Source organism: Phascolarctos cinereus, unplaced genomic scaffold (genome assembly GCF_003287225.1).
Source record: "Phascolarctos cinereus isolate Bilbo 61053 unplaced genomic scaffold, phaCin_HiC Scaffold_7;HRSCAF=346, whole genome shotgun sequence".
NCBI lineage: Eukaryota > Metazoa > Chordata > Mammalia > Diprotodontia > Phascolarctidae > Phascolarctos > Phascolarctos cinereus.
In genome coordinates this window covers 64,214,688-64,241,291 of record NW_027556180.1, presented here as the reverse complement: position 1 = coordinate 64,241,291, position 26,604 = coordinate 64,214,688, and the positions used below count along the sequence as shown (strand labels likewise).

The 26,604-nt window shown below is 39.1% G+C and overlaps 1 protein-coding gene across 2 annotated transcripts in view; it reads right to left on the bottom strand.

Annotated features, from left to right (window-relative positions):
• Positions 1–4,689: 4,689 nt before the first annotated feature.
• EPHA4 (EPH receptor A4) overlaps positions 4,690–26,604 on the bottom strand; it is a 167,439-nt gene continuing 145,524 nt past the window's right edge. For both annotated transcript variants that reach the window (XM_021002832.1, XM_021002834.1), the window contains exons 14-18: positions 25,512–25,661; positions 20,216–20,409; positions 14,894–15,049; positions 13,671–14,575; positions 4,690–7,473 (exon numbers count right to left, since the gene is read on the bottom strand). In XM_021002832.1, the coding sequence (XP_020858491.1) occupies positions 14,461–14,575; positions 14,894–15,049; positions 20,216–20,409; positions 25,512–25,661 (615 nt within the window). In that variant the 3' untranslated portion in view covers positions 4,690–7,473; positions 13,671–14,460. The remainder of the gene's footprint in view (positions 7,474–13,670; positions 14,576–14,893; positions 15,050–20,215; positions 20,410–25,511; positions 25,662–26,604) is intronic.

Below are 26,604 nucleotides of genomic sequence, written 5' to 3'. Positions count from 1 at the left end.
CTGCCACTCACAACCTTTGTGACCTTGGGCAAAATGCAAAACGAAGAGTTTGAAATGTAAAATAAAAGAACAAAAAACAAGCAAGTAAATTACTTAATTTTAATGACCAAGATTCCCCTAAAGAAAAGATGAGAAAAGTACCCCTTTCCTTTCCTCTTCCTTCATTAGAGAGGACCATAGGACACCATGGGTTTAGAACACTGCCAAACTCAGTTTGCACGTTGTACTGCTTGGTTGCTTTTGATTAGTTTGCTGAGCTGTTTTTTTTCTCTCTTCTCTTTCTTTTTTTATTCCTTCATTCGTTTATTGGCTTTTTGTTTATTTGTTGCTATTGCAAAATATGGTTCATTGAGTAGCAAAAGTAGGTTAGGATAGAGTTATATGCAGAACTGAAGATGTTAACAAAGTTAAAGATATCAATAAAAATATTTTAAATGACAAGGTTGAACTACATGACCTCTAAGGTCCTTTGCATCTCAATGTCTATGATCTTATGACAGCCATTCTTCCTTGTCTCTCACCACATTTCTCATATTGCTGCCTTTTCTTTTGTTTTAGTTGATTGACTCCTTGTCTCTGGGATATCTCCTGGCTCTGCTTGGTTAATTATTAGCTTCTACCTATAGCACCTGAACATCCTCAGGGGGAAAAATGGTCTGTGAGAAGACCTGTCTGAGGCCTTTATGCTTAGAGCATGGAAACAATAATTAGGAAAATCATAACCCCCCCATCTATGAGATATGGTATCTAGGTATCTGTGAAGCAACAAGTTATTCAGTGCTTTTAGTGCAAGCAAGGAAGGGGAATTCAACCATAAATTAATTCTTACTAAACACAGTGAGGTAGGTAGTATGATACTTAATTTATGGTTGGGCCACCCATATTCTAGCAAAGATAATCAACTCACATAATCCCTGTGGTATAAGTCTCACTAACTGGAAAACTATGTTGTGAAAATGAATGAATAGGTACATGTTTCTGGTGTATATGTTACTTAACCAAGGGACCCTCCAAAGTCCACTGGTGAAACAATTGAGCAAACTTGGTTGTGGGAGTTTGTGTGATTCTATTTAGCAAACATTGATTAAGTGTCTCTTACATGTGAAGGTTAGGTGGTGCAATGGATAGAACATTGTACTTAAAAATGGGAAGATTCATCTTCCTGATTTCAAATCAGGCCACAGACGCTTATTAACTGTGTGGTCCTGGGCAAGTCACTTAACCCTGTTTGCCTTAGTTTCCTCATCTGTAAAATGAGCTGGAGAAGGAAATGGCAAACCAGTATCTTTACCAAGAAAACCCCAAAATGACACAAGAGTCATACACGGCTGAGCAATAACAACATATAAAAAGCTGTGCTAGACCCTATTGGAAAAATAAAGACGAAGATTCCTTCAAGGAGTCTACAGTTTAGTTATGGGAGATGATATGTTATACACACATTGCCACAAGGACCATGAATGGTACGAAATAAAGCATCTAAGAATATAGAGCTGATGAAGAATTCTTTCTAGCCAACATGATTCAGAAATGGAAGGGGTGCTTTTGAACTTCATCTGGAGTCAATGTTGAGAAGTTGCAAAGCCAAGCTCTCAAACCAATAGAAATCAGCCTCTAAACCTGGGATCTAGCTTCAACTCTTTTGCATCTTTGAGACCAGACACTGAGGTCCTTTCTTGAACTATACTGTCAAGCATTCAAACTCTACTGCAGAGAGAAAAACTCTCTGGCCATGTTGGGCTGGCCACCGAAAGGACTATTTCATAGAGAACTCACACAAGGCAACCACTCACATGGCATTCAGAATAAGGTCAGAGACACTCTCAAGGTCTCTCTGAAGAACTTTGGAATTGAGTGACATGGGAGACACTGTCACAGGACTGCCCAGCATGGTGTGCCCACATCAAAGAAGGTGCTGTGTTCTGTGAGCAAAGCAGAACTGAAGTAGCTCAAAAGAAATGCGAGATGTGCAAATTTAGAGAATCTACCCCAAATATTCACATGGGCAATTTGCACCTGACCTATGGTAGAGCCTTCTGAGCTCACATTGGTCTGATCAGTCACAGTTGGACACATTGTAACTTGACTCTAACATGGTGATGTCATTTTGTTTCTCTTTGAGATTGAAGGACAACAACCATCTTTGGGAAGTGACCAGAAGCTGAAGGAAGTCTTAATATCACAGAGTTAGAGGTAGGAGAGAACGTGGAGGCCATCTGGCCCAACTCCCCTATTTTCTAGATGGGGAAGTTCAGGCATGCCAAGGTTATGTGATTTCTTATGGTCACCCAGCAAGCAAGCATTAGAAGCAGGATCTGACCTCCTACTTCCAGGACTTGTTCTCTCTTCACTATATACTACGTTGTCTCTCTAGCTTGATGGATAGCTACTGTGGTAACTGAGGTAACTGAGAACTGATTTATCTGAAAACTGCAGCTGGAAAAATATGATAGAGTGAGCATCACTTGCTTCGGCACTGGGGTCTCTCTGGAGCCTCCTTCGGGAAGGGTGTGAGTGGGCATAAAAGTACTGTTTATAAGGAAAGAATTACTTATTTGTGAGTGAGAAGCTGATCTCAAGCTTAGAAAAATTCTGACTTATATAATACAAAAGTAAAAAATCAAATTTTAAAAGTGTGAGAGCAGAAGGGACAATAAGAGCACAAGAAATGCTATACAAGTTTGAGTCAAGGATCCATGTAACTCAAAGTCTCTCACAGTGATGAGGGATATGTTGTGTTTTACTTATGTCAAATTCAAAGATTTAGAGGTTTCTACCTATTAACCTTATCTCTACAAAATCTCCAGTGTTCCCCTTTGAATCTAATCTTCCACTAATTCCATGAATCTAATCAAATGAGATAATATATGCAAAGCCTAAGACACATTCTAACTATGGGACCCTGACTAAGAGACTCAATGTCTTTTTGCTTCAGTTTTCAAATGTGTAAAATGGGGACAATAATAACACCTACCACCCAGGGTTGTTGTGAGGATGAAATGGAATAATATTTATAAAGTACTTTGTAAGCCTTGAAGCATTATATAAATGCTAGCTAGCATCTTCAAAGTACTTGACAAAATCAATAGTGCTTATAAGTGCTTTGCAAACTTTAGTGTATTATCATTAACTCTTCTCTAACCTACTGATATTTTCAGCCTAGAAATAAGCAACTCCATACTAACAGCTCTCTATGTTGAATAAAAGTATATATTTATCTAGTCCCATAGAATTATAGTGGACAGAGGACTGGCCCTCAGTAAAATGCTGAAAGAAGTAAATCTTTTACTCCCTCTCTGTTCTGTTCCTTGGCTCCTGTCTTCATCCCTTCTCTCTTCTTCTTTTTTTTTTTTGTTTCTTTTGGTGAGGCAATCAGGGTTAAGTGACTTGTCCAGGATCACATAGCTAGTAAGTTTCAAGTATTTGAGGCCAGATTTGAGCCCAGGTCCTCCTGACTCCAAGGCTGGAGCTCAATCCACTGCGCCACCTAGATGCCCACCCCCTCTTCTAAGCTTCACCCTGAGCTCTTTGCTCCTTGTCAAATAATTTCTGTCTTAGGCTATCACTGTCACACACACTCCCAAGCACTCTCTGAATTTTTACAAGAAAATCAAAAGCTTCAGAGCTTAAAGCAATGGACCTTTTTGAGTTCAATGTGGCACAAGGAGAGAGCGCTATGTCAAATTCCAACCATTACTGCCTGTGTGATCTTTGGAAAGTGGTTCAACATCTCTGGGCATCAGGTTCCTCATCTCTAAAATAAGGGGGTTGGACTGGGAGGCCTTTCGGGAATACATCTGTGATCTCCAATAAAATGTGAGCTCTTTGAGGGAAGGGACTCTGATCTTGTGGGGGCATTTCAGAGAGGCAGTAGAAGAGGTATTCTGGGAAGGGGTCATCAACTTTGCCTACTCAAATGAAAATCCCGGCTACTCACCATAAGAGTGCCAGTGCTAAGAGGAATCCAACCCCATTTAGAGCAATTGCCTCATTTTACAGATAAGGAAACTGAGGCCAAGAAAAGTAAAAATACTTGTCCAAGGTCAAGTGGTAGTAAGTGGCAGGTTGAGGAACTGGAACTCAGGTTTGTCGACTCCCCTCTCCCTGTTTGTAAGAATGGCCTTGGATGGAACCCTTGGAGCAATCATCACTAACAGGAATGAGACTTGTCATAATATTCCTATCCCTAATCTCTCTCAGTAAGATTTGATGCAGTAAAAAGGATCACTTCTACCCTATTCATCCTGAGATTCTCCTTCTGATACTAACAACTTTGCATCATGCTGAGGTCTTCAAATAAATGACAAATGATTGGTATTGTTGTTTGAAAGACCTTGTTCCTTAAAACTACTGTCCCATTTGGGGATGTCTGGCTGTTCCATTTGGTGTAGGACTCATCTATACCAGAGGACAGCCACTATGCAAGGGGATGGCATGAGGGAGCCCATCAGGTGGTGAGGATGTGAAGTTAGGCAATTTAGTCAACTCTCAGGTCCACGGGCTATTTCCTTGCTCCTAAGGGTGGAGCTGAGGTGAACATGGATGCTCGTGATGCATTAAGTTGGAGCCACTTCAAGGTTTTGTACTTGAATCATGAGCCAATGACAAATGGGGCACAATAGATTCATGGGGAAGAAATTCACAGAAACATCTTACTCAGGACAAAGACATTGAAAAGAAGCAACTCTATTCCTTGTTGATACAGCAACTACTTTATTATTTTCAAATGCAAACTTTTGCATTGAGTTTGCTATTTTACAATTTTACAAACTAGGTATAAAAGACCATAAATAAATGACATAAGTTATGTGTACCTAAAGTCCAAATAGGGGAAAAAAATGACAAATTAAAACAAAATAGAAAATCTATGTCTAACTCAGAGATCACTCAAACTTATGGACATTTATGAACCAAGCAATGGTCTGTTAAAAAAATTTAGCATGAACTAAATTATAATATGCCTTATACATTCTAATGTTAACCACAGTCCTTGCATATTCCAATATACTTGCAGTGATACAAAAAAATAAATGCACTCTTTAGTTTGTGTCAATGTTTGTTCTTGGCAGGAGAATGTTAAATGAAAATATTGCTTTCAAAAGTCTCATTTCCTGGTGAGAATTTTTTTTGTCTTCAAACATATACATGGATATAAATGTGTATGCATTCATACACATCTTCATCATTAACTGAATACAGCAAGAGATCTCAAAGTATATTTACCAGCAGTGTCAAGAGCACAACCTTCCCCTAGCCCACCTCCCTCCCTTGACTTCCAACATCCTGGAGTCCGGTTGGTAGTGTGTCCCATTGATTACCTCCTTCAATAACAAGGGGTCGGCAGACAAATACTGGCATCACTTAATTTGGTCTGGGGTGAGGAGAGAGATGAATTAAAGCTGTCTTGTTCACAATTTGATGGTAATTTGCTATCTGAGCACGCTGTATTTGTGTGACAGTACTCAGGTCACAACTGATTTGACTCAATTAAAAAGAAGACATTTATTAAGTGCCTACTATGTGTAAAGCACTGTGCTAGGTTCTAGGGAAGATACTAAGTGGAGCAAAAACAGGGTAACTCATCCTGTTCTCTGCTTCTAGCACAGTAGACCTCTTTGGCCAATTATCTAACCCCCTCATTTTAGAGATCAGGAAATAAGATTATATTTGAGAGAGAGAGAGTCTGCTCAGAGCATCCTATGGTTTATACTATTATTCCCAAGTATCTATTTATAGGCACTTCCCTTTAAAAAAAAATAAGGGCCTAAGGAGGGGTAACATACTGGAAAATTAATTTTGACTCTGTAGTACAATTTCTAGAGTACACACCCTGTGTGAATGCAATCAAGGTTGATTGATGGTGGGCATAGGTTCAGCATTTTGCCTCTTGTTAGTGGAGTTTTTTTTTTATCCTGAAACATGATGTTATAGCAATCTTTGCGACAATCATGCATGTCAGTCCCTTAACTGAACCCATAGAATGGCAGTACATTGGCTGGAGTTTGGTATATGTTTCCCGTCCAAGAACGAGTAGCATTTGTCAACACTAAATCTTCACATTCTAGACCTTGGATTCTAGATGCTGGTGCCATTGTGAGGGCCACAGGAATTTACGATAGAATATTTCCTTTTACAAAAGTAACTTTCCATGAAAATTTGGAACTTGGAAGTGCTCGAAGCTACTTTCATGGACCTAAGAGTGTACCCTCAAGCATCACTAGCATGTGGTTTTTGTGATGTTGGGAGACAAGCTATTAATTACAGGACACAACCTTCTTAGCACCTGACACTGATGTCAGAGTGCATCTCTGACTGTATATAAGAATTGCATATATTTGTTCACATTTAACAAGTCCATTTATGCAGGAAAATAGGCTTTTGTTGTTTTACATTTCAGATAACCAGATACAGATCTCATCCCCTTCCCTCTTTCAATAAATGTGATTCTGAGAATGACTTGAATCAGAATTAGCAACATTGATGGCCACTCCATCACCTGAACAGACTTTTTTTTCCCCATCAATTGTTCCGTAACTAAGGTGAAAGTGCCTCCGTCTTAGGCTGCAGGATTATTGATTAAGGTTAGCGTGGCAGCTACAAAATACACTTAGAGATACAGGAAACTTAACACTTCTGTGTTTTCTTGCTCGTAGGAAAGACATAGTCTACAGACCTACTATCTCATACTCTGTCAGCTTGGATGCAGTGGAAAGCCAGCACCTTATGAGGGGCTTTCCAAAATATCCATAGGCAGTTCTAAGCATGAGATAATACATATACATACATGCCTGTACCACACTCATTCACGCGCACGCACACACACTCTCACTCACCCCTATGTACACACATCAAAAGAGATAGTCAGCTCATTATTTAGTCTAGAAAAAAAATATATTTATATCACTGCAATGGCACATCTCGTGTAAAATGTAACTTCAGCAATGCATATACTAGGCAGCTCCTATGAACTGGCTTTGTTCGGCGTGGCGGCACCTGACTCGGTGTCCATGTTAAGACCTGTAGTGTTGGGTCACTTGCCATCATCCAGATGCAGCAGAGACATACAGGAAAGAGCTATGGAAATGAGTATAAATAAAATCATAACAAGGAGAAAAAGAGGGACTCTTCAGGGCTAGAGCTTCAATATAGTACATTCCTCAAAGTGACAACTGGAGAGAATCGATGCTGAGCCTAGGAGGTTTGGTGGTGGTGTTGGTTGTGGTGATGGTGTCTTCTTCCAATGTTAAGAAAAAGGAAATCTGAAAGTCACATGCTTTTGCTTTTTAGGGACCAATGCTTTTTTTGTCCAGTGTCTCTGCCCCATCCCAAACTGGCGTGGAGGAAGCAGAAGGTCCGTGGAATTTGGAAGGATTCAAGTTCAGGTTTGGCTTCTTGAATTTCTTTTCCCCATGGTCAATGTGATCAATGGACAGGGCTGTGAGGCCAAAAAAAAAAAAAAAGAATCCACTTTCCCTACAAACAGAAGAGAAGACAGGAACATATTAGACAAATGTTTTGGCAAAGTTTAGAGGCAGACACATAACTAACTTCAAGCCTTCTCTACAGAAAGATCCAGACAGAAAACATGACTGGGGAGTCAGGCAGCAACCTCCAAAATGAGATGGGAAAAAGGTCTTCAAGTTCTAATCTTAGTTAGTCAAGTAATTTTGCTGAACCTTTCTACTTTGGCTTTCTCTTCTGATAAATAGGAATAAAAAGGCTTCACTACCTCAGAATCCAACTAGATTTTCTCTAGGGGCTTTTCCAATTTTAAAACCCTACGTTCCATTACTCTTTCTGGAAAAGTGTTAAGCACTTAATTGCAGAATGTGAAATAATCACATTAGATTTTCCTATTGTAAACTTCATGATGTCAGGGGCTGTATCTTATCTAAACATTATCTGTCTAAGCATGCAGAAAGGTGTTTATATATGGCAGGTGCTCAGTAAATTTTTGTTGCACAAAAAAATATAGTATAAAATCCCTAAGTGTCATATCCAGTTGATACCACCAATTACAAGTCAGAATTTATATATATTTGTATATATTGCATATATATTTACATGTATATATACATATGTGTGTGTATGTGTGTATTTTATATGTGTGTATTGATTCCCCAATAGATTGAAAATTCCTTGAGGGTAGTGACTAATTTTTTTTTTTACAGTATATGCCCTGCACTTAGAACCCACACCTAGGATGTACTAGATGCTAAAGAAATATTTTTGATTGATTGATGACAAAGTACCAAGAAACAAAAGATAATGTATTAGATAATAACAAGATGGCTTTTCAAATGAATTGTGTGACACATAGTAGATACAGAGAGAGATACAGACAGAGAGAGGGAAGTGGGGGAGAGACAGTGAAAGAGGTGAAGGAGAAAAAAGAGAGAAGGGGATAGGGTAGGGTGGGAGGAAGAGACAGAAGTAAGGGAGAGAAAGAGAGACAGAGAGGGGGAAGGAGGGAGAGAGAGAGAGAGAGAGAGGAGAGAGAGAGAGAGAGAGAGAGGAGAGAGAGAGAGGGAGGGAGGGAGGGAGAGTGAGAGTGAGAGTGTAGGATAACTGGCTTGCCCATCTGGGTGACTGGGAGGATGATCATATCATTGACAATAATTGAGAAGTTAGGAAGAAGGGAAGGTCTTGGGTTGGGGGGGAATAATATGTTCAAGACTTTGTTTAATTGAATTTTAAAATATGCTTGCTTGTACAAAAAGAGTAAATCCTTTTCTGCACTACACTATGTTAATGAACTTAATTTCACCCCTGTCTGGCATGTCTCAATAAAACACTCTGAATCACCAGTAAAAGATGGATGAATGATACTACAACTACCTTGGATTTATATAGCACCTTTCTTCTCAAGGGCTCAGGGTGTTTCACATAAGAATATTTCATATATCTTTACAACATCCCTGTGAATTAGCTAACGTATCATTACTAGGGTATCATTATCCTTAATTTTCAGGTGGAAAGACGGAGCTACAAAAAAGGCTATGTGACTTTCCCAGGGTCACACTCAGTGTATACAGGGATCTGCCTGATTCTCAGGCTTAGGCTGTGTTTTGTCACCTCCCTCCCATTGCTCACATTTCTATTTTTGCTATATATTTACTCTGATGCCTATAGCATGTCAGTGGGAAAGGTAAGCAAAAATACTGTAAATGTCCTTAGCCAGTAGTACTCAGATAATTTGCAAAGGATTTTTTTTTGTTGTTTCTGTTGTTAAAGTTGTTAGACTAAGAAGTCAGCATTGAAATAAAATCGTTATAAAAATGGCTTCAACCTTGACCTTCATTTAGTCACCTACACCTGCTTTAGAGATTATTACTGAGCATGAGAAAATTAACTAATGCCAGGGTTAACAACTGCAGAAGTTCTGAAGAACATTTTTGAATTACCAGAAGTTTCCTTGTATCCCCAGGTCTTAACACAATGCTTGGCAAATAGTAGATATTTCATAAGTACTTTACTTGACTCAAATATCATGCAGCATAGTGGATAGATCTCAAATCAGGAAGACCCGAGTTCAAATCCGACCTCAGACATTTACTGGCTGTGTGATCCTGGGCAAGTCACTTAACTTCTGTATGCCTCAGTTTCCTCATCTGTAAGATGGGGATAATAATAATACCTACCTCCCAGGGTTGTTAGGAGGATCAAATGAGATATCAAAATACTTTTGCAAACCTTAAAATTGTTGTATAAATGCTATTGTCATTATTATTATTATTGTTGTTGAAAATAGCACTGAACCTAGATTCATATCTCACCTACTAGCTGTGAGATCCTGGGCAAACCACTTAGTCTGTCCGTGCTTCATGTGGAAAATAAAGATAAAACCTAGTTCACAGGCTGTTGTGAGAATCAGCTGAGGTACCATATAATATAAATGTCAACTTAGCTAACATCAAAACAATTCTAAATTCTCCAGAATCTTCTGATATAAATCCTGGTGATTGATTTTTTTTTCCCCCTTTTGGCTTGGTTTCTGTCCCCTCCCCCCTTAAAAGATAACACCTTGTCTTTGGAACTTGTTTACAGAAGGAGAAAATAAAATTCTCTATAGGTTTCCTGAAGAGAGTGGGAGGTCTGGTGACTCCAAACAAGTCAAAAACCAATCTACATTTGTCATATCTTCCTATGAATATCTAGGTCTCCTAGGCTTCAGCTGAAGTAGCACTAAAACGTGAATCATTAGAATAGCTTTTTTTTTTAAGACAAATCTCAAATTCCTTCTGAACAGAAAAGATTTTACTACCAGTATTGCAAATGAGGTTTGCACCCAACTGCCATCATTTGACAGCATCAAATTTAACATCCCATGCACTAAAGAAGTGGCTTTCAGGTTAAAGCCTAGGGGGAAATGTTGTTAAAATCAGCCTGCCATTGTTTAGAGGTGACAGAAATGGCGTAGATAAAGAAGTTAGATTTTCCCAGTCCAAAAAAGAAAAAATAATCCAGGGTTTTGTTTTGGGGAATAAATGGAGGAGCTCTTTAAGCCAACAACTTGAAGAACAATTTTCTAAACTATAGCTGAGATGTGTGGAATGAAACCCTTCAACACTAGTCTTTAGGAATGAAAAGGGAAGAAGGGGACTATGTCAGTGAAATCTTCAGAATGGGGCAAGTCAAGACCGGTTGTCCCAGATCCCCTAGTTGGGGGCCCTCCCTGTCTGGTCCTGTTTAATGCTCTTAGCATTAGTAAATATGACGGTAAAGGAATACTAAAGAAAAAAGAAAAGAGGGCCTTGAAGTGTTTCTCCTTCAGTTAATCAGTCAATAAATATTTATGAAATACCTAGTATATGGCAGAGTCAGAGTCAATAAACATTCATTAAACACCTACCATGTGTCAGACACTGTGCTAAGTGCTAGAGATACAAAGAAAAGCAAAAGACATCCCCAGTCCTTGCTTTCAAGGAGCTCATGGTCTAAAAGGAGGGCTTTCTAAGACCTCCAGGTTCGATGGAAGGAAAGGGGAGGCTCCTGAGATTTCACTCCATCCAACTGGAGACCATTCCTTCTCTCTTTTGCTTGGTGTAGTTTGTAGGATCAGGAATGTAAGCTACTCTTCTCCATTTTTTCTTCCCAATGTCCTACTGTCATGGACTATCTGGGTTCCCCAAGCCATAGAATCTATAAAATCCAAGGCTAGCCCTAACCAGAACTCTACCTATATTGAAATAGAGTACATATTTGCCCACATTGACCATTGTAGAGTCCTTCCTGGAGGAATATCGTTGTATGTTGGACCATCTCTACACAAGATCTGAAAAGGGATGCATGCAGGGAGAGGCCTATTGCCTATGGAAAGGTCTCAACTCTTCCATGAGTCTAAGTATCCCATCCTTTCAAAGCCTGTTTGCTACTTTTCCTGTATGAGTTGTCCAGGATTGAATAGAACCCTGTGCATCTATTCATTGTCAATAGCTTCTCTTCCACAGGGTGTATGGCACATAGTAGCTCTCAATAGTAGGCAGCTAGGTGGCTCAGTGGATAAAGCACCAAGTCCTGAAGTCAGGAAGACTCATCTTCCTAAGTTCAAATCTGGCCTAAGGCACTTACTAGCTATGTGACCCTAGGCAAATCACTTAACCCTGTTTGCCTCAGTTTCTTCATCTGTCAAATGAACTGAAGAAGGAAATGGCAAACCACTCCAGTATCTTTGCCAAGAAAATTCCAAATAGGGTCACAAAGAGTCTGACTCAACAATGGCTCTTAATGACTAATTATTGACTGATTGTATTCTTCTAAAGTTCATGTATTTAGTTTTACTCAGAAGAAAAATTCCCCAACTTAGAAAAGTATTCTGGATTTTCTAAGCATCTGGGTCTATTTATTTAACTAGACTTAGAATAGTGTCACTTCTCATTTCACTAAAGGTTACTCTGACTCTCTGAACTATTTGTCAAGAAATATCTCTCAAATTTTGTAATTATGCAAGAAAAGCAACTAACTGATCCCTGACCCAGCAATCACACTGTAAGAGATCAGTGACAGAACAGTAGATAGTTCCTTTATATAACAATTTTTTTTTAGGCAATTGGGTTTAAGTGACTTGCACAAGGTCACACATCTAGTAAGTGTCAAGTGTTTGGTCTGAGGCTGGATTTGAACTCATGTCCTACTGACTTCAGGGCCAGTACTCTATCCTATATAACAAAATACTAATAGCAGTACTCTAGCAAAGTAATAGTACTAGCAAAACAAAAACAAAAAACAGATTAGTAATAGTTATCATTTCTGTAGCATTATCACATTTAGGCCTCACAACAATTCTGTTGCTATTATTAGTCTCATTTTACAGCTGAGGAAATTGAGACAAGTTAAGTGACATGCCCAGGGGCATACAGTAAATGGCAGAGGGAAGGATTTGAACTCAGCTCTTTCCTACTCCAAGTCCAAAGATCTATCCACTATATTACCCAGTGACCATCAAAATGGATGCCTATTGATCTACGTAGCCTTTTTGCCTAGACCTGAGACCATGTCTAGAATGTTTTAATTCCATCATCATCTCTGAAATTTCCACCTTTGGGCTCCTCTGTTCTCCTAATTGGAAATTGTCCCACCTGATCTACTATTTCAGCCAGGTTTCAGCCATGCTTCATTTCCCCAGTCCTCAACAGTCTTTTCAACAGACCCATCAGCCACCTTGCTGCCTTTTGCATACCCCTTCCCTGTCTCCTATCTCCAGTTCTTGAACCATTATCAAATAAATTCTTACATTGTTCCCAGAAAGGGCATATCATTGTTCTCTCTAGTGGTCATAAGTGCCCTTCCCTGGCCTGTACTCTACCACCTGTATGTTGTATTCCCCTGTTAGAATACAAACTTATCAAGTAAGGTACTATCTTGCTTGCTTGTACACATATCCATGGCCCTTATTAGCACAATACTTACAAGATAGTAAGAGTATAATAGGCGTTTTTCATTCATTAATTCATTCTTTAGGAAAATAAGTATCACTAATTGAGGGACATGCTAAGAAATGATGTAGAGTAAATGAAGCAATACCATAAAAATATGCCTACAATAAAGTAAATGAAACTATTAAAAGACAAATAAACTCATCTTAATTGTAAATTAAGTTAGTTCTAGGGTGAGTTCTGTAGATCAGGGGTTGAGATGTAGAGAAGTAGGGAAGTAGAGGTCTGGATTATTGCCTCATACTGTCAGACTCAGATACTTTCTTGGACAGATTCTTTGTTACCAGGGTAGGTTCAATGACATGGGCATTTCAAATACTGGGAAACAACTGTGATTTTTCTTTTAATGCAAATGGTAGCAATAAAAAATGGAAAATAATAAATATAGTTGGATTAGCTTACTATAGAAGGCTGGGAAAGTATGGAGAGATGCTCACTTTGGCTCAGCCAGAGTTATAGCAGGGTCATCAAAGGTTATTCTTAATGAAATGTAATCACTAGATTTTTGCATGAAGTGAGAGACTGAGCAAGGGCAAATCGTTGTCTTGCTTGAGCCCTAGGCAAGCTAGGGCAGCTCAGAGTAGGGAGTACCTCTTCTTAGAAACCTATGATTTCACTGTCCTACAAGGCACAGATTAAATACCATGTTTATCAGATGGTATTTCAAATAGGGAGACACTTAACAGTGGTGTACGTTGGGGTGGGGGGAAATGCATCGTTTACTCTTTCACTGACCTTTTCGCTTTGTAGTTGCTTCTAAAAAACGAGGGAAGTATGGAAGTTGCCAATTCAAGATTGTCACAGGCAGCTGTCAGTAAGGTAGTTACAAAAAGTCCGTAGCGTTCATAGGATAAGATATTATATGGCACAGAAACAACCAGAAAAGAAACAGACCTCATTTGTAGAGGTTTTGGTGTGTTATGTTTTTCCCTGTTTTTCTTTCTTTCTTCCTTTCTTTTCCAGTAATCCACAAGGCAGCTTAAGCCTGGCCCCAGCCAAGCACCTATGACGAGGCACTGAGCAGCCACATGGGATTTTTCATGGAGATTTTCCCTCAGTATCTATGATGCCCTGTAAGCCAAGATCAAGTCTGTCGAGGATATCCTGGGCAAATTCTTCATTCCAGTGAAAGATGCAGGAGTGTGATTTATCCCACAAATAAAATACTATGGATGTAATTCCAAGGGGAGAGGAGAAAGGCTGTGGGTAGAAGCCCAGCATCTGGCAACAAACACAACACCAAAAACTTGGAGGTGATGTTATATTTATATAGGTACATGTATATTACACACTGTGGATTGATGGCAATATATTTTGAGAAACAATTTGTTCCAGGTCTGGTTTCAATGACATGTTGTCATTTCTATAGTGGAGGCCCACAGTTTCAGCAATTCCATCCACCAAGCAATGCTGCAGATTTTTATTTCAGAGGGCGAGAACGAAGTAAAAAAAGTGCAGGTCTTCAATTAAAGTGCATGGATGAGGTAAACTAATTGCAAGAGTTTTGAGTTTATTCAGTACTGGCTCAGACAGGAACCATCCTGCCATGCATCTGTTGCATTTGGGTCCGCATTGCCTGGACGCTGTTCAAGATCTTGCTCTGGTGCGTGGCAGCCGTGATGCCGATTCTTGCCAGGTCACTGCATCGGGGGCAAAAGAAAGAAAAAAAAGGGCTCAGGTTCTCATTTTCCGAGGCTGATACAGACACACATTTGAATCAGGCACAATTAATATAGCACAACAAGGCAGGTGTACAGAAATGTTTAATTAAGCAATTTAATGTAACAATGTAGGTGCTTTGCAAAATTACATTTGATCAAAATGAGAGGCATTCCATGTCATAATGAGCAAGATGAGTATGCAAGCTCCAAGCAAAATAAATAAATAAAATTAAATGAAATTTAAAAGACTGATTAAATCTAGATTTACCCTTTTTTGTTACATCGCTGAGTACTTACTCCTGGTTCATGTGCACCACAGCCTCGAGAGTGGTGTAACCGGCAGCTGTGAAGTTGTCCTTATACCGGTCCATTTTAATGGCTTGCAGCCAATCACCTACTGATACCACAGCAGAGAACTCAGGAGAGCTGGGATCCAGCAAAGCAGTGTTGGGCCTGGAAATAGAAGGAGTTGGGACAAATGGTTGATATCAAAGGGATAATAAGACACAAAGTTCAAACTACCCAAAGATCATGTGCAGGAAGGAAGGAACAAAACCTCTGGATAACACGGTCTGTTTTGTTCCTTTAAAGTAGAGAGGAGAAAAGTCTGGACCTGTGATTTCAATTTCTGACTTGGAAACTGCCTAACTGATCACCAACTTAAAACTATAACTTACAGTCCAAATTTGTAACTTATACATATATAGTGCTCTAAATGAAATGTAATTGTGAGATTTTTTCATGAAGTGAGAGACCAAGGAAGGGGCAAACTGTTGGCTTGTTTGAGCTGTAGGAAAGCTACAGGGACTCAAAGAGGGACTAGCTCTTCTTAGGAACCTATGATTTCACTATCCTGCAATGCACAGATTAAATAGTATGTTTATTATGCAACATCAAAGTAAGGAAACGCTTAATGAGTATAATCTATATTAAATCTGTAACTTATACTCTTAGAAAGATGCCTGAGTAATTAGGACTTTAAGTGACTTGACCATGGTGACCAGATCTGCATTGATAAGAGGCAAGATTTAAACTTACAGTTACCTGGCTTTGAAGGCACCCCACTGGATAATGCTACCTCTTCCAAATACCATAACTATAAAGTGTAACCTAAGGAATATATAGATATAGATATGTGTGTATGTGTGTATATATATATATATATATACTTATATCCATGTATACATATATACATATATGTTTTTCTCTGTAACAAAGTCATAAGGTGATATATTATCTGCCATATTTGTATTTTATGTTTCTGTTTTTTATTCCTTTTTAATTCAATTTTCAGGATGGATCATAACTGGATTTTCCAGTACATTAATGTTCATAGCTTTCATAATATTCTTTATCATAATATTTACACCTTGGCTGGGCTTCTTTAGCCATATCCCCTCAGAATGAGCTTGGCCCTCACTAGCATGATGTATCACAGACTTGAGTTCAGCAACTATAGAAACCCTAGTGAAGTATGAGTTGGGGTTGGGGAGGGGCTGATGCTTAGGGTGGGAACCATCAGCCCGTAGCCTGCCAGGCTTGATAGAAGCACAGAAAACAGCAAGAGCTCAAGTCAAGCATGTTTCCAACCAGTTTTTCAGGCAAGCTCGGTTCATTGAAACAAACTTGGGACAGCAGGGAGTTAATCCCTCTTTTAATCAATCCATTCCTGAGCAGCACGTGTGCCAAGACGGGAAGGAATAAAGGTCACTTTGATCATTGTTTGAGTTATGGAATGTGCTTCTCATATTCCCTGACTGGGGCTGCAAAATAATGATTTCAACAAATTCAATACACTTATTATTAGCTTATTTATTAGTTTATGTATATTTCATGCCAGGTGTTTTTTTTTCATAAGGTCACTGTCAAAGGCTACCTAGGATCCAGACAGAATTCTTAGCATTCCTTATCGTATTAAGACATACTGCCATATTAATAGCAGCTCTTAGTCAGAGTGGCTGTGGTCTTCTTTTTCTTTTACCTAATCTGACAGGCTCTATGTTGATAGTCATCTAGTATACTTGTACTTAGAATTAACTATAAAATCATATTGACATTTGCATTTTTTTTCTTTGAGACTGTTCAGTATTTCTCTGTGTGTTTATACTTATCATATATGAATTATGATCTATATGTTCTGATCATAGTGGACTTCATTTAAAATATTGGCCATGGACTTTGGATGATGCCTATAGTTTCAAATCCTTGTAGGGTAAAAATAAAACTGGACTTGGAGTCAAAGGATGGGGGTTTGAATCCCGGTTCTGGCTACTTTGAGACTTTGGACAAATCCCTCCGCCTATCTGGCAAAATTCATCTTGTATAAAACGGGACTATGGAGGTCCCTTCCATATCTAAATCCACATTGCTATCATCCTTCCCTCTATTCTATGATAAAGCAAATCCGTCTATTAAAGAGGTCTTTAGTTGGGGTCCTATAACTTGTTATTTTCTCATATTTTGATAAATATATTTCTATATAATTGATTTCCTTGGTAATCCTACATAATTTGTTTTATGCATTTAAAAATATTATTTCTGAGATGGACCCACAGGCTTCCCTAAACTGCCAAAGGGGTCCATGATAAAAAAAAAAAGTTAAGAACCCCTGGTCTATACCCTTCCCAATTCCACATCTTAAAGGATCTATGAGTTAGATTGGCGTATGAAAAATATAACAGAGGGATGAGAATACTAGTTGGGGTGGGGGGAGCAAAAAAAGTGCCCACTTTAAGGATCTTTTGGCTTATGGCAACAAAAAAAAACACACAACACAGCAAAATGTGAGAATGAACAATGCCCCTCCCCATCCCACCCCACCCTGGCACAAGGGGCAGGAGTCATTTGATATTATTATGCTTGTCTTCTGAAATAATTTAACCAAAACAGTTGCATTTCACTTGTGAGCCAGCAAATGCTTTGTGGACATCGTGGAAGAACTAAGATAAAAATAGCCTCTTTGGTCAAATAGGCTGCCTTTCCTTGAATGTGCATGATAAATCATCATCCAGGAGTGTAACTGTCTAAAAGTGAAAAACAGGTTTCCTCTGATGCCATCCAGGAGTATCAGGAAAAGAATTAGGAACAGCAACACCTTGTTTGCTACTTATCATTTCAAGAAAACATATTCTGGGCAAACCACCATATGCACAGACATAATGGCTGTGATTGAAATACAGTCACTCTTCAGTGGCTATATCCCACCTACATTGTCCTCTCTCCACTTCTGTCCTGGCCCCACTGATAGAGGCCAAAAAAAAATCTCAGGCTGCTAACTGAATTCTTTCTTTTCCAGGGTGAGGTGACCACTGGCACAAAGACCCCTTGAACAAGGGATGTGAAAACTGGAAAGCATGCCTCACAGAAATCCCTATCACGAAATCTTCTCCCCAGTTTTCCCCTAGCAAAACCCTGCTATCCAAAGTTAAAAGTTAGTAGTCAAGGTTGGGATTAAGGATGAACAGAGTAAAGCTAGCTAGGGAGGCCAAGGGGGCCTGCCAATCCACTTTCTACTAGCTCTTCTGCATCTTACACATGCCGGGCACTATCCTGGGTTTATTCTAGAGGGATAGGGACTGGACTGGTAATTTCATTGGTGTCAGGAACTCCCAAGTGAGAAAACTCTTTTTACCAACGTAAGTCAGTATCTTCTAGGCAACTCAGAAACTTAGAGAAAGCAGCAGTGTCAGACTTAAGCAGAAAGAAATCCTTATGGGCTGCAGACTGACTTAGAAAACTACAGATTAACATTATCTATGTGGTATTGCATTTTTACTTATTTTGTTCACCATTTCCCAATTACATTTTAATTCAGTTCAGGTTGCACTTGGGAGTTCTGATGGAATTTGACACCTCCCTAGAGCATTGAGAGGTTAAAGGACTTGTCGCCATAAAATCACTGTGTATCAGAAGTGGGACTTGAATCCAGGTCTCCTGAGTCTTTAAGGACAGCTTTCTAGACACTATACCATGCTGTATAACTTTTGGGGTGTGTGTGTGTGTGTGTGTGTGTGTGTGTGTGTGTGTGTGTGTGTGTGAAGGTTGGGGGTGAGAGGAAAGGGGATGGGAGGGACACAGAACAAATGGGTAGGAATAGTCAGAAGAAAGTTGGTTCCACAGATGTATTGTGAGTGAATGTGTGTTTCTTTTTGGTATCTTTGTGATCTCGTGAGTATTATACAAGAAGTTCTTCAGACTGAAAGTATTAATCTTTGTATGTGCTGCTGTAAGACCATGCCAAACGTATTTGTACACTGTCCATGAATGGGAAATGTAGCAGATACAAATTCACAGGTTACATCACAGTCTTTTTTTTTTTGCTTGACAAAACACATATTTTCTTTTTATCATTTTTAAAAAATTAAATATTTTATGAACAACTTCATACAGAACATTAATTTAGCCAACAAAATTGACTTAGGAACAATTCATACTTAATTAATTTCTATATGTAAGGTATCATTACAAATTCTCATCACTCCCTCCCCATAGAATCCTGATTGTCCATTCATTTTCTTCCTTTCCTTTTATTTGGTTGTAGGTATTGTGTATTCTCTTCTCCTAATCCTTCTTACCCCTTCCCGCTTTGGATTATTTCACAAAGGTCTTTACAGATGTCTTTGTGTTCCTCATACTTGTCATTCTTAATTGCATTATAACAGCCCATTACATGACTCGGCCACAATTTATTTAACCACCCTACTTTTGTTAGACATTTAAGAAGCTTCCAGTTTTATTTTATTTTTAATTGTACACCACTATGAGAATCTTTAACCAGGTTACCTTTTTTGGTTATTGTTTGCTCTTTATGATGCTTTCAGGGCCTACTATTTGCCCATTTTCTTTACCAATAGTTTCTTTATCTTGCTCTCCTCATACTCACCTTTCATCCTCCCCCAAAATAACTTATTCATGGGCAGTACAATTATTTTATATTTTAACTAGATTCTGTAAGCTTCAGAGTGTGGTCTTTTCTCACTACAGTAGCTCAACGTCCATCCATTTTGGAAGCCAGGTAGTAAGTACTAGGAGACTAGAATTGCTCATCTGTCTTAAGATATATAGTAACTTTTTTTCAGACTAACATTTCAGTGTCTGTTATATAGGAATCAGGAGAACAGTTTCTCACGTTGAATTTTTCACTTGCAAATCCAAGATCAGCCTCAGCTTTCTGTAAACATTGATGCACTTTTAGTTTCTAACTCATTTTTTCTCCATCTCTTCTACACTGCCTCCAAGTTATTTCTTATTTGTCTCTTTTCAGGAACTTGGCATCTTTACTTGGCATGGAACACCTTTCAAAACTACATATGATGTCTCTTTTCCCTAAATTTTTCAAAACTAACTAGATTTAGGTAATGGTTTCATTGACTTTAAAAAAAAAATCATTATTGTTCCTTTTGGCCTACCAGGTATTAAGCTTTTCAGCATTAACAAGGAATGTCAGCAGAAGAATTTCTCAAAAATGATCCCCCATTGAAGAAAAAGGCTTCCCATATTGGGGACAGCCATGGAGCATCCTCTAACATGAGAAGAGAATCCGAGTGAGGATAAGTTACTGCTTGACTGTCACCTTCCATAGGTTCCCTCATCTATCACCATTACGTAAACACTGCTCACCTGGAGCTCTCAGTACCCGTCCTCTTCAAGCTGTTGGGGTTGCGGATGAGTTTGTCCAACATGTTGACAATCTGTCCAAATTTAGGCCTGTCACTTCTTTCCTTCTGCCAGCAATCTAGCATCAGCTGGTGGAGAGCAATGGGGCAGTCCATTGGTGGAGGGAGCCGGTAGCCTTCCTCAATGGCTTTTATAACCTGTACATGATAATACAAAGAAAGTCATAGGCTGCCAGACAAGTTGTCCTATGGGCTCCCATCCTCATCCTGCTCTTATTCCTGTGCCTGGCTTGCCTTCAGGCTTGGGAGCAGCTCCCAGCTCTATCTCTTTCACAATGGCTAAATCTGGCCCTAGTATCTCTGAGCACAGAAAAGGAAGGTTGGTAACTGTCATGGGATGTTCCCAACTGGCAAGCATAGCCCATCTGAATACCTGAAGCAAGAGCACATAGAAATTTACCTTTTTTTAAAAAAAAGAAAGGTAGAAATAGAGGGAGGGCAGGTTGGTGGCACAGTGTGTAGAGTTCTGGGCGTGGAGTCAAGAAGACTCATCTCCCTCAGATTAAATCTGGTCTGAAACTCACTAGCTGTGTGACCCTAGCCAAGTCACTTAACACTGTGTATTTCAGTTTCCTCATCTGTAAAATGACCCACAGGAGGAAATGGCAGACTACTTGAGTATCTCTGCCAAGAAAACCCCAAATGGGGTCATGAAAAGTCAGACATGGCTGAAAGGACTGAATAACAGCATTACCAAAGAAATAGAGGGTGTCAGAAGGAACTTCGAGATGTTATCTAGTCTATCTTTCTACCCCTATAGATGTCCGACATAATCACACCTAAATAATTCTAGAGTGGAGAAATGAACTCTAATTTCTTTTTAAGGACCTCCCTCAAAAAAAAAAAAAAGTTTCAGTGTGTAATAACTCTCACTAAGACTGAAATCCCCTATGTTTCAGCTTAAGCCCATTTCCTCCTATTCTGCCAGAGTGGAAATTAAAAAAAGGACCTGGCTGATCACCAGCACCAGACAGGCCAGCAGAACAGTGATGGAGGTGAAGTTTGCCTTTGGCATCTGCCTCCTTCCTCCAGGGCCTTTCCTCTTTCATTCAGCATCCCCAGAGTCTTCCAGGTGCCCAGCTCGTGACTCATTCCCACTCTCAGCTGCCTGTCCACCATCAGCCACTAAAAGTATTTACAGATAATCTCAGAAAGGGATATTTACAGTTTTTAAAAGGATTCTCAGTGACTTTCTGGGGGGAGGAAAGGGGAAAAAAATGTTGGATTGAGAGACAGAGGGCCCAGGTTCAAATCTCGGTTCTGACCTTAAGAAAATCACCTCTGGATCTCAATTTTCTCATCTATAAATAAGAAGGTTGTACTAGATGACTTATAAGGGCCCTTTCAACTCTCATTCAATCATCTGTGACTTTTAAAATGGAAAGAAAGATGGAATGACCAGTTAAAAAGCTGATTATTTTAAAGGAGAAAGCCCTTATTCCTGCCTCCTCAAATCATACTCTGTAAGAAAGGGGGCCTTTTCCCATTTAATGAATCTGCAGATGTGCTATTTAGAAGCTCTTTTTATACTATTATTGTCAGAATTCAGCCTTCACTTTTCCAGGTTCCCAAATCCTAATTATTTTAACTTTGTTCTTATAGGCACTATTTTTCAACCACTTAACCATCTTCAAGGTTCATTTCTGAATCCTTTCCACATTCCCAACATCTTACTTTACAAGTACGGAACCCAGACACAGACAAAGCCCTCTGTTAGGTTGTGGCAGTGCTGAGTGAGAAAGAAAGAATAACCCCGAATTTCTTCATCAAATATCTATAAGCTACTAACAAACTATTGTCCAGTTTCTTCACTCCTGGCAATATCTAACAGTTGAACATTCTAAAGAGCTGCCATAGAGTTTGTGGTGCAGCTATTACAGTGAACATAAAGCTGATTACTCAGCAAATCAACCCTATTATGAGAAAGAGTCATTTCTACTTTGTGACACAAGTAGGCATAGGTCATGCCTACCAATGATGTTTTAACTCTAGTGCTGTGTTTACCACAGCCTCCAAATCAGTTCGCTGTTCATCATGACCAGAGCTTTTTATTCCAAAACTATGAATAGCCAAGCCTGAATTTGTAGTCTTTGTTTTTCCTCATCTTATATCTTTCCCTATATCATTGAACCTCATTGACTATTCCCATTAGCTTAAGATCTAAATTCCCATTAAAGACAAGGAAGTGAGAAAGGAGGAGTAAAGATTCTCTCCCTTGGAAGACAGACACAAAATTAGTAGGAGTATTAGCAGCTGTGGATCAAAGTGAGCTGGGGAAGGGAGAGGGAAAAAATGCACAATCTAAACTTCAGTAATATATCATATTGAGGGGTGAGGAAGGATAGTAATATAGAACGTATCTTCTTAAGGGAAAATACGGGTTTTATTTTGTCTTTTTGCCCATGGTGCCTAGCATACAGTAACATTTAAGAAATGATCATTGGATTAGAATGGGCTCTTTTAGTACTTTTGAATTCTAGTTACATTCTTCCAGCTACTGGCCATGGCTTAGATCATGACTCAGCTCCACATTTCAGGAGAAGTTTCTACATTCAACTAATGAACAAGTACAGAACACTGGGGGGGTTTGGAACCGATGGCTGCCTACCACCATCTGCTATGTCAAACTGATGTTAACCCTGGAGCCAGCTGGAAAGTACTTTCTTAGTTTATTGATGAGTGTGTCATGTAGCACAGAATCAGAAATCTTGCCAATGTGAAGAAGATTGACATCAATTTCTTTTTCTCAATGTGCCAAAATGCCAATAATTCTTCATCATGGAGGCCATTCTTCAGTTGCATTTCCTGAGGTCAAGATTTGTCCATATCTGTGCTGTCTGCTTCACAATTACAAGAACTCATGCTTATTTTACACGTTATCTGGCCTGAAGCCACACACATGTAGATGTCCAGCTAATACTATAAGGATGATAATCTGGGTCTCTTGGAAACCTGCTGTTCCTCTATATAATTTACAAAATGTAATGACTTAAAACAATGAAAAGCATATTCGAAATGATACAAAATAGGCAGGTCCCAAAGTGAGACAAATCAGGCCTTCCCCAAAACTTTAAATTGGAAAGAATTAGCTAAATAGCTACAGGCCTTTGTCAAAGCTACAGGTTTGAAAATAGACACAGCAGGACGACAGACATCTGGAAATATTTTTAAAGGCTCTGCTCTTATGGGAACGATACTCTGAGACTCAGACGAAACTGAAGAAAGCTCAAAAAATCAAAATAAATATACAAATGCATGAGCTGCCCTTGGGTTGGATGGTTTACCTTTGGCTGTCTCTGAGCTCTCAACCTGAATCCTAATACTGCAGGAAGCCACTTTATGCTCTTTGCATAGAATAATTGTACCAAACGATATATTACGCTACCATCACCACCACACAGTCTTTTCAAGGCTGTAATTATCCATCAGTCATGCTAGCTGCTGCCTTTCTTCCCATCTGCAGTGACTCTTTCTTTGCAATTTATAGATAATACCATGTCAACATTAAGTACCCCATTTAATCTAGTTATTCAGATTCAGGGATCTTTTTTGACCCACAAAACAAGAAATGTATTAAGTACTCTCTTGATCCAAAGCAATCTTTCACTGATGAAAAATCAAACACATCAAATTTCTTAAGCACATCTGGTTTTTAGATTAATTGTTAAGTCCTGATGACCTCCTGTTGATTCAGGAGAGCAAGGGAGTCTTAGAGGGCATTCACATGAGAAAGAAATTGAAAAGGATATCCTTTATTTTTTTTAATCAAAAATACATTTTGATGTCATTTATCACTATATCACAATCATGAGGGTAGAAGAGACTCTTGCCTCCTCTCCAGATTGAACCCTCTCTTTTAACAAAAAAAACCAAATAAGCAAAAACACCCAATACAAAGGCTACCTCTGATAATACAGAACATCCTCTTTTAAGAAGGGGTAGATTGAAGTATTAGCAAGATCTAACTTCTTGCCAAGAGTCTAACATTTATACAATAGGAGGTTAACACACATTCACACAATAACAACAACTTCCTACAAACATTTTGTTGGGATCCACTTGTCAGTAACCTTATTGACGCTGTATCTCTGGACCTGTTTCCCCATTTATATAATGGGCTAATAAATACTTTGTATTACCTACTTCATAGGATTGGTGTGAGGAAAGCATACTGTTAACTTCAAAGCCCTATATGAATGGGAATTATTATTATTGTTATTACAATTCCTTTCCACAAACAGCTGAGTTCAAATTCCAGGCTTATTTTTTTTTTAATATCTTCCAATCAATCTCCCAGGAAAGCAATTGGGCCCAGGTTGTTGCTGTTTTTCGGTCTTTTTCACCTGAGACGTTTGCCACCAAGCTCTCTCCCCACAGAATCTTATTAGTGTCATTATCGAGTGCTTTTTCTTGAAATCGCAGGCACTATGTGTATGCATTCCCTTATGAAGTAGACTGAAAGTCCAGATGGCACAGTTAAAGGGATGTGCATAATTTACAAAGGGTCATTTAGTGAAGCTGTTTTTTAGTGTTCTCAAGGGGCAGCTCTTCTGTTATTGAGATACTGGTGCAAGTTCTAATTACAACTTCACCAGAGTTAAAGTATTAACCCCTTTTTTCCCCACTAACCCTAACTTTTCAGGAAATGTATGTAAGGAATTGATGTTCACTTCATATTTGGGTATATTTAGTTTTCCTTGCCCCCAACCTCCCCACCCCCACAAAAGAATTACTTTCTAAAGCTTATCAAGTGAAAGAGCTTGCTGATGGAGTTGATGCAATTTATTTCCTATGTCTATAATAGTAAGTGTAGAAGAATTTAAGTTCTCTGAAGACAGGGAATGATTTTTGTTTGGTTGGACTTTTTTCTTCCTCTTGATCATCAGTAATGTACACATAGTAGGTGCTTAATAATTCTTGTTGGATTGGATAATCATAACAATACATTAGATAAATAGGATTTATTGTTATTCTTTTTTTTAAGCAATTGGGGTTTCGTGACTTACCCAGGGTCACACAGCTAGTAAGTGTCAAGTGTTTGGTCTGAGGCAGGATTTGAACTCAGGCCCTCCTGACTTCAGGGCCGGTGCTCCATCCTCTGCACCACCTAGCTGCCCCTCTCTGAACACTATTCCACAATTCCCCACCACCACCATTCCACACCCTCCCCCCACCACCTTCATCCCACAAACACTTAGAATCTCAATCCAAACCCATTTGTTTCAGAACAGAGAACTCACATCCTGGTTGGACATATCCCAGTAAGGCCGCTCTCCATAAGACATCACTTCCCACATCACAATTCCGTAGCTCCATACATCACTCGCAGATGTGAATTTACGATAAGCAATTGCTTCTGGTGCAGTCCACCGGATGGGAATCTTGCCACCCTATAAACATTGAACTATAAGTTATTTCCTAAGCACAACACTGACTCTGCAATTTCTGAATGACATCACTGTTTTCGAAGACGACAGTAGAGTGCTTGGGACAGCTCCCAAAATAATTCCAGAAAGTAAGATAGCCTTTCTTGTTTCATCTAAGTTTTCAATGTTTAGAGAAGCAATTTCACCCGTATGTTTCCTTTAGTCACAGAGACATGGATCAGTAAATTGTTTAATGTGATTTCCTTAAACCAACCTACTATCTGACCTCGGCTTAATACCATATCAGGGCAGTTTTGGTGGTGGCGGTGATTACAGAAGGCAAGATGCATGTGTTATCCACAACAGATAAAATGTAGAAGTGCATGTAGTTCTAGGAGATTGACTCTTTTCTTGCCTTATTTTCTAGATTCATACTAATTGGGCAGCATAAAGGTCCCTGCTTTAAAGATTGCTTCAGAAATCATGAAATCAAGGCCAAATTGAGAATGGTGTATGAAATACTGTCTCTTTTCTTCTCCTACCATCATCCTGCCCCTTACTCAGCACAAAAGGCATGTTCAAAGTAGCTGGGAGAGAAGTGGTAAGTAGGATCTCAGAGGCGAAAGAGAAGAAACTAGATACAATGCTAGATTAATTCATTTTTTCTATGAGCTGTCCAGTGTGGGAGAGGAGTAAGAAGGTGTGATTTCTTATTGAAGTTTTTAAAACGACAGCTCTTCAAACCAAGGTAGAGAGCCATCTGTTAGAGTTTAGGGGACATTCTAACCAGTTATCTGATTCCCTTTTACCATAGTCATCCCATGCCAAGAATTTCTCTGTTTGTTTATGTTAATGTACAAGGTGTTTTTAATTGACTTTAAACTTTACTAGGGTACCATCTGGGGGAACTGATTCAAACTCAAGTAGTTCCATTTTAAACTGCTCAATGGAAAGAATCCAAAAGTTT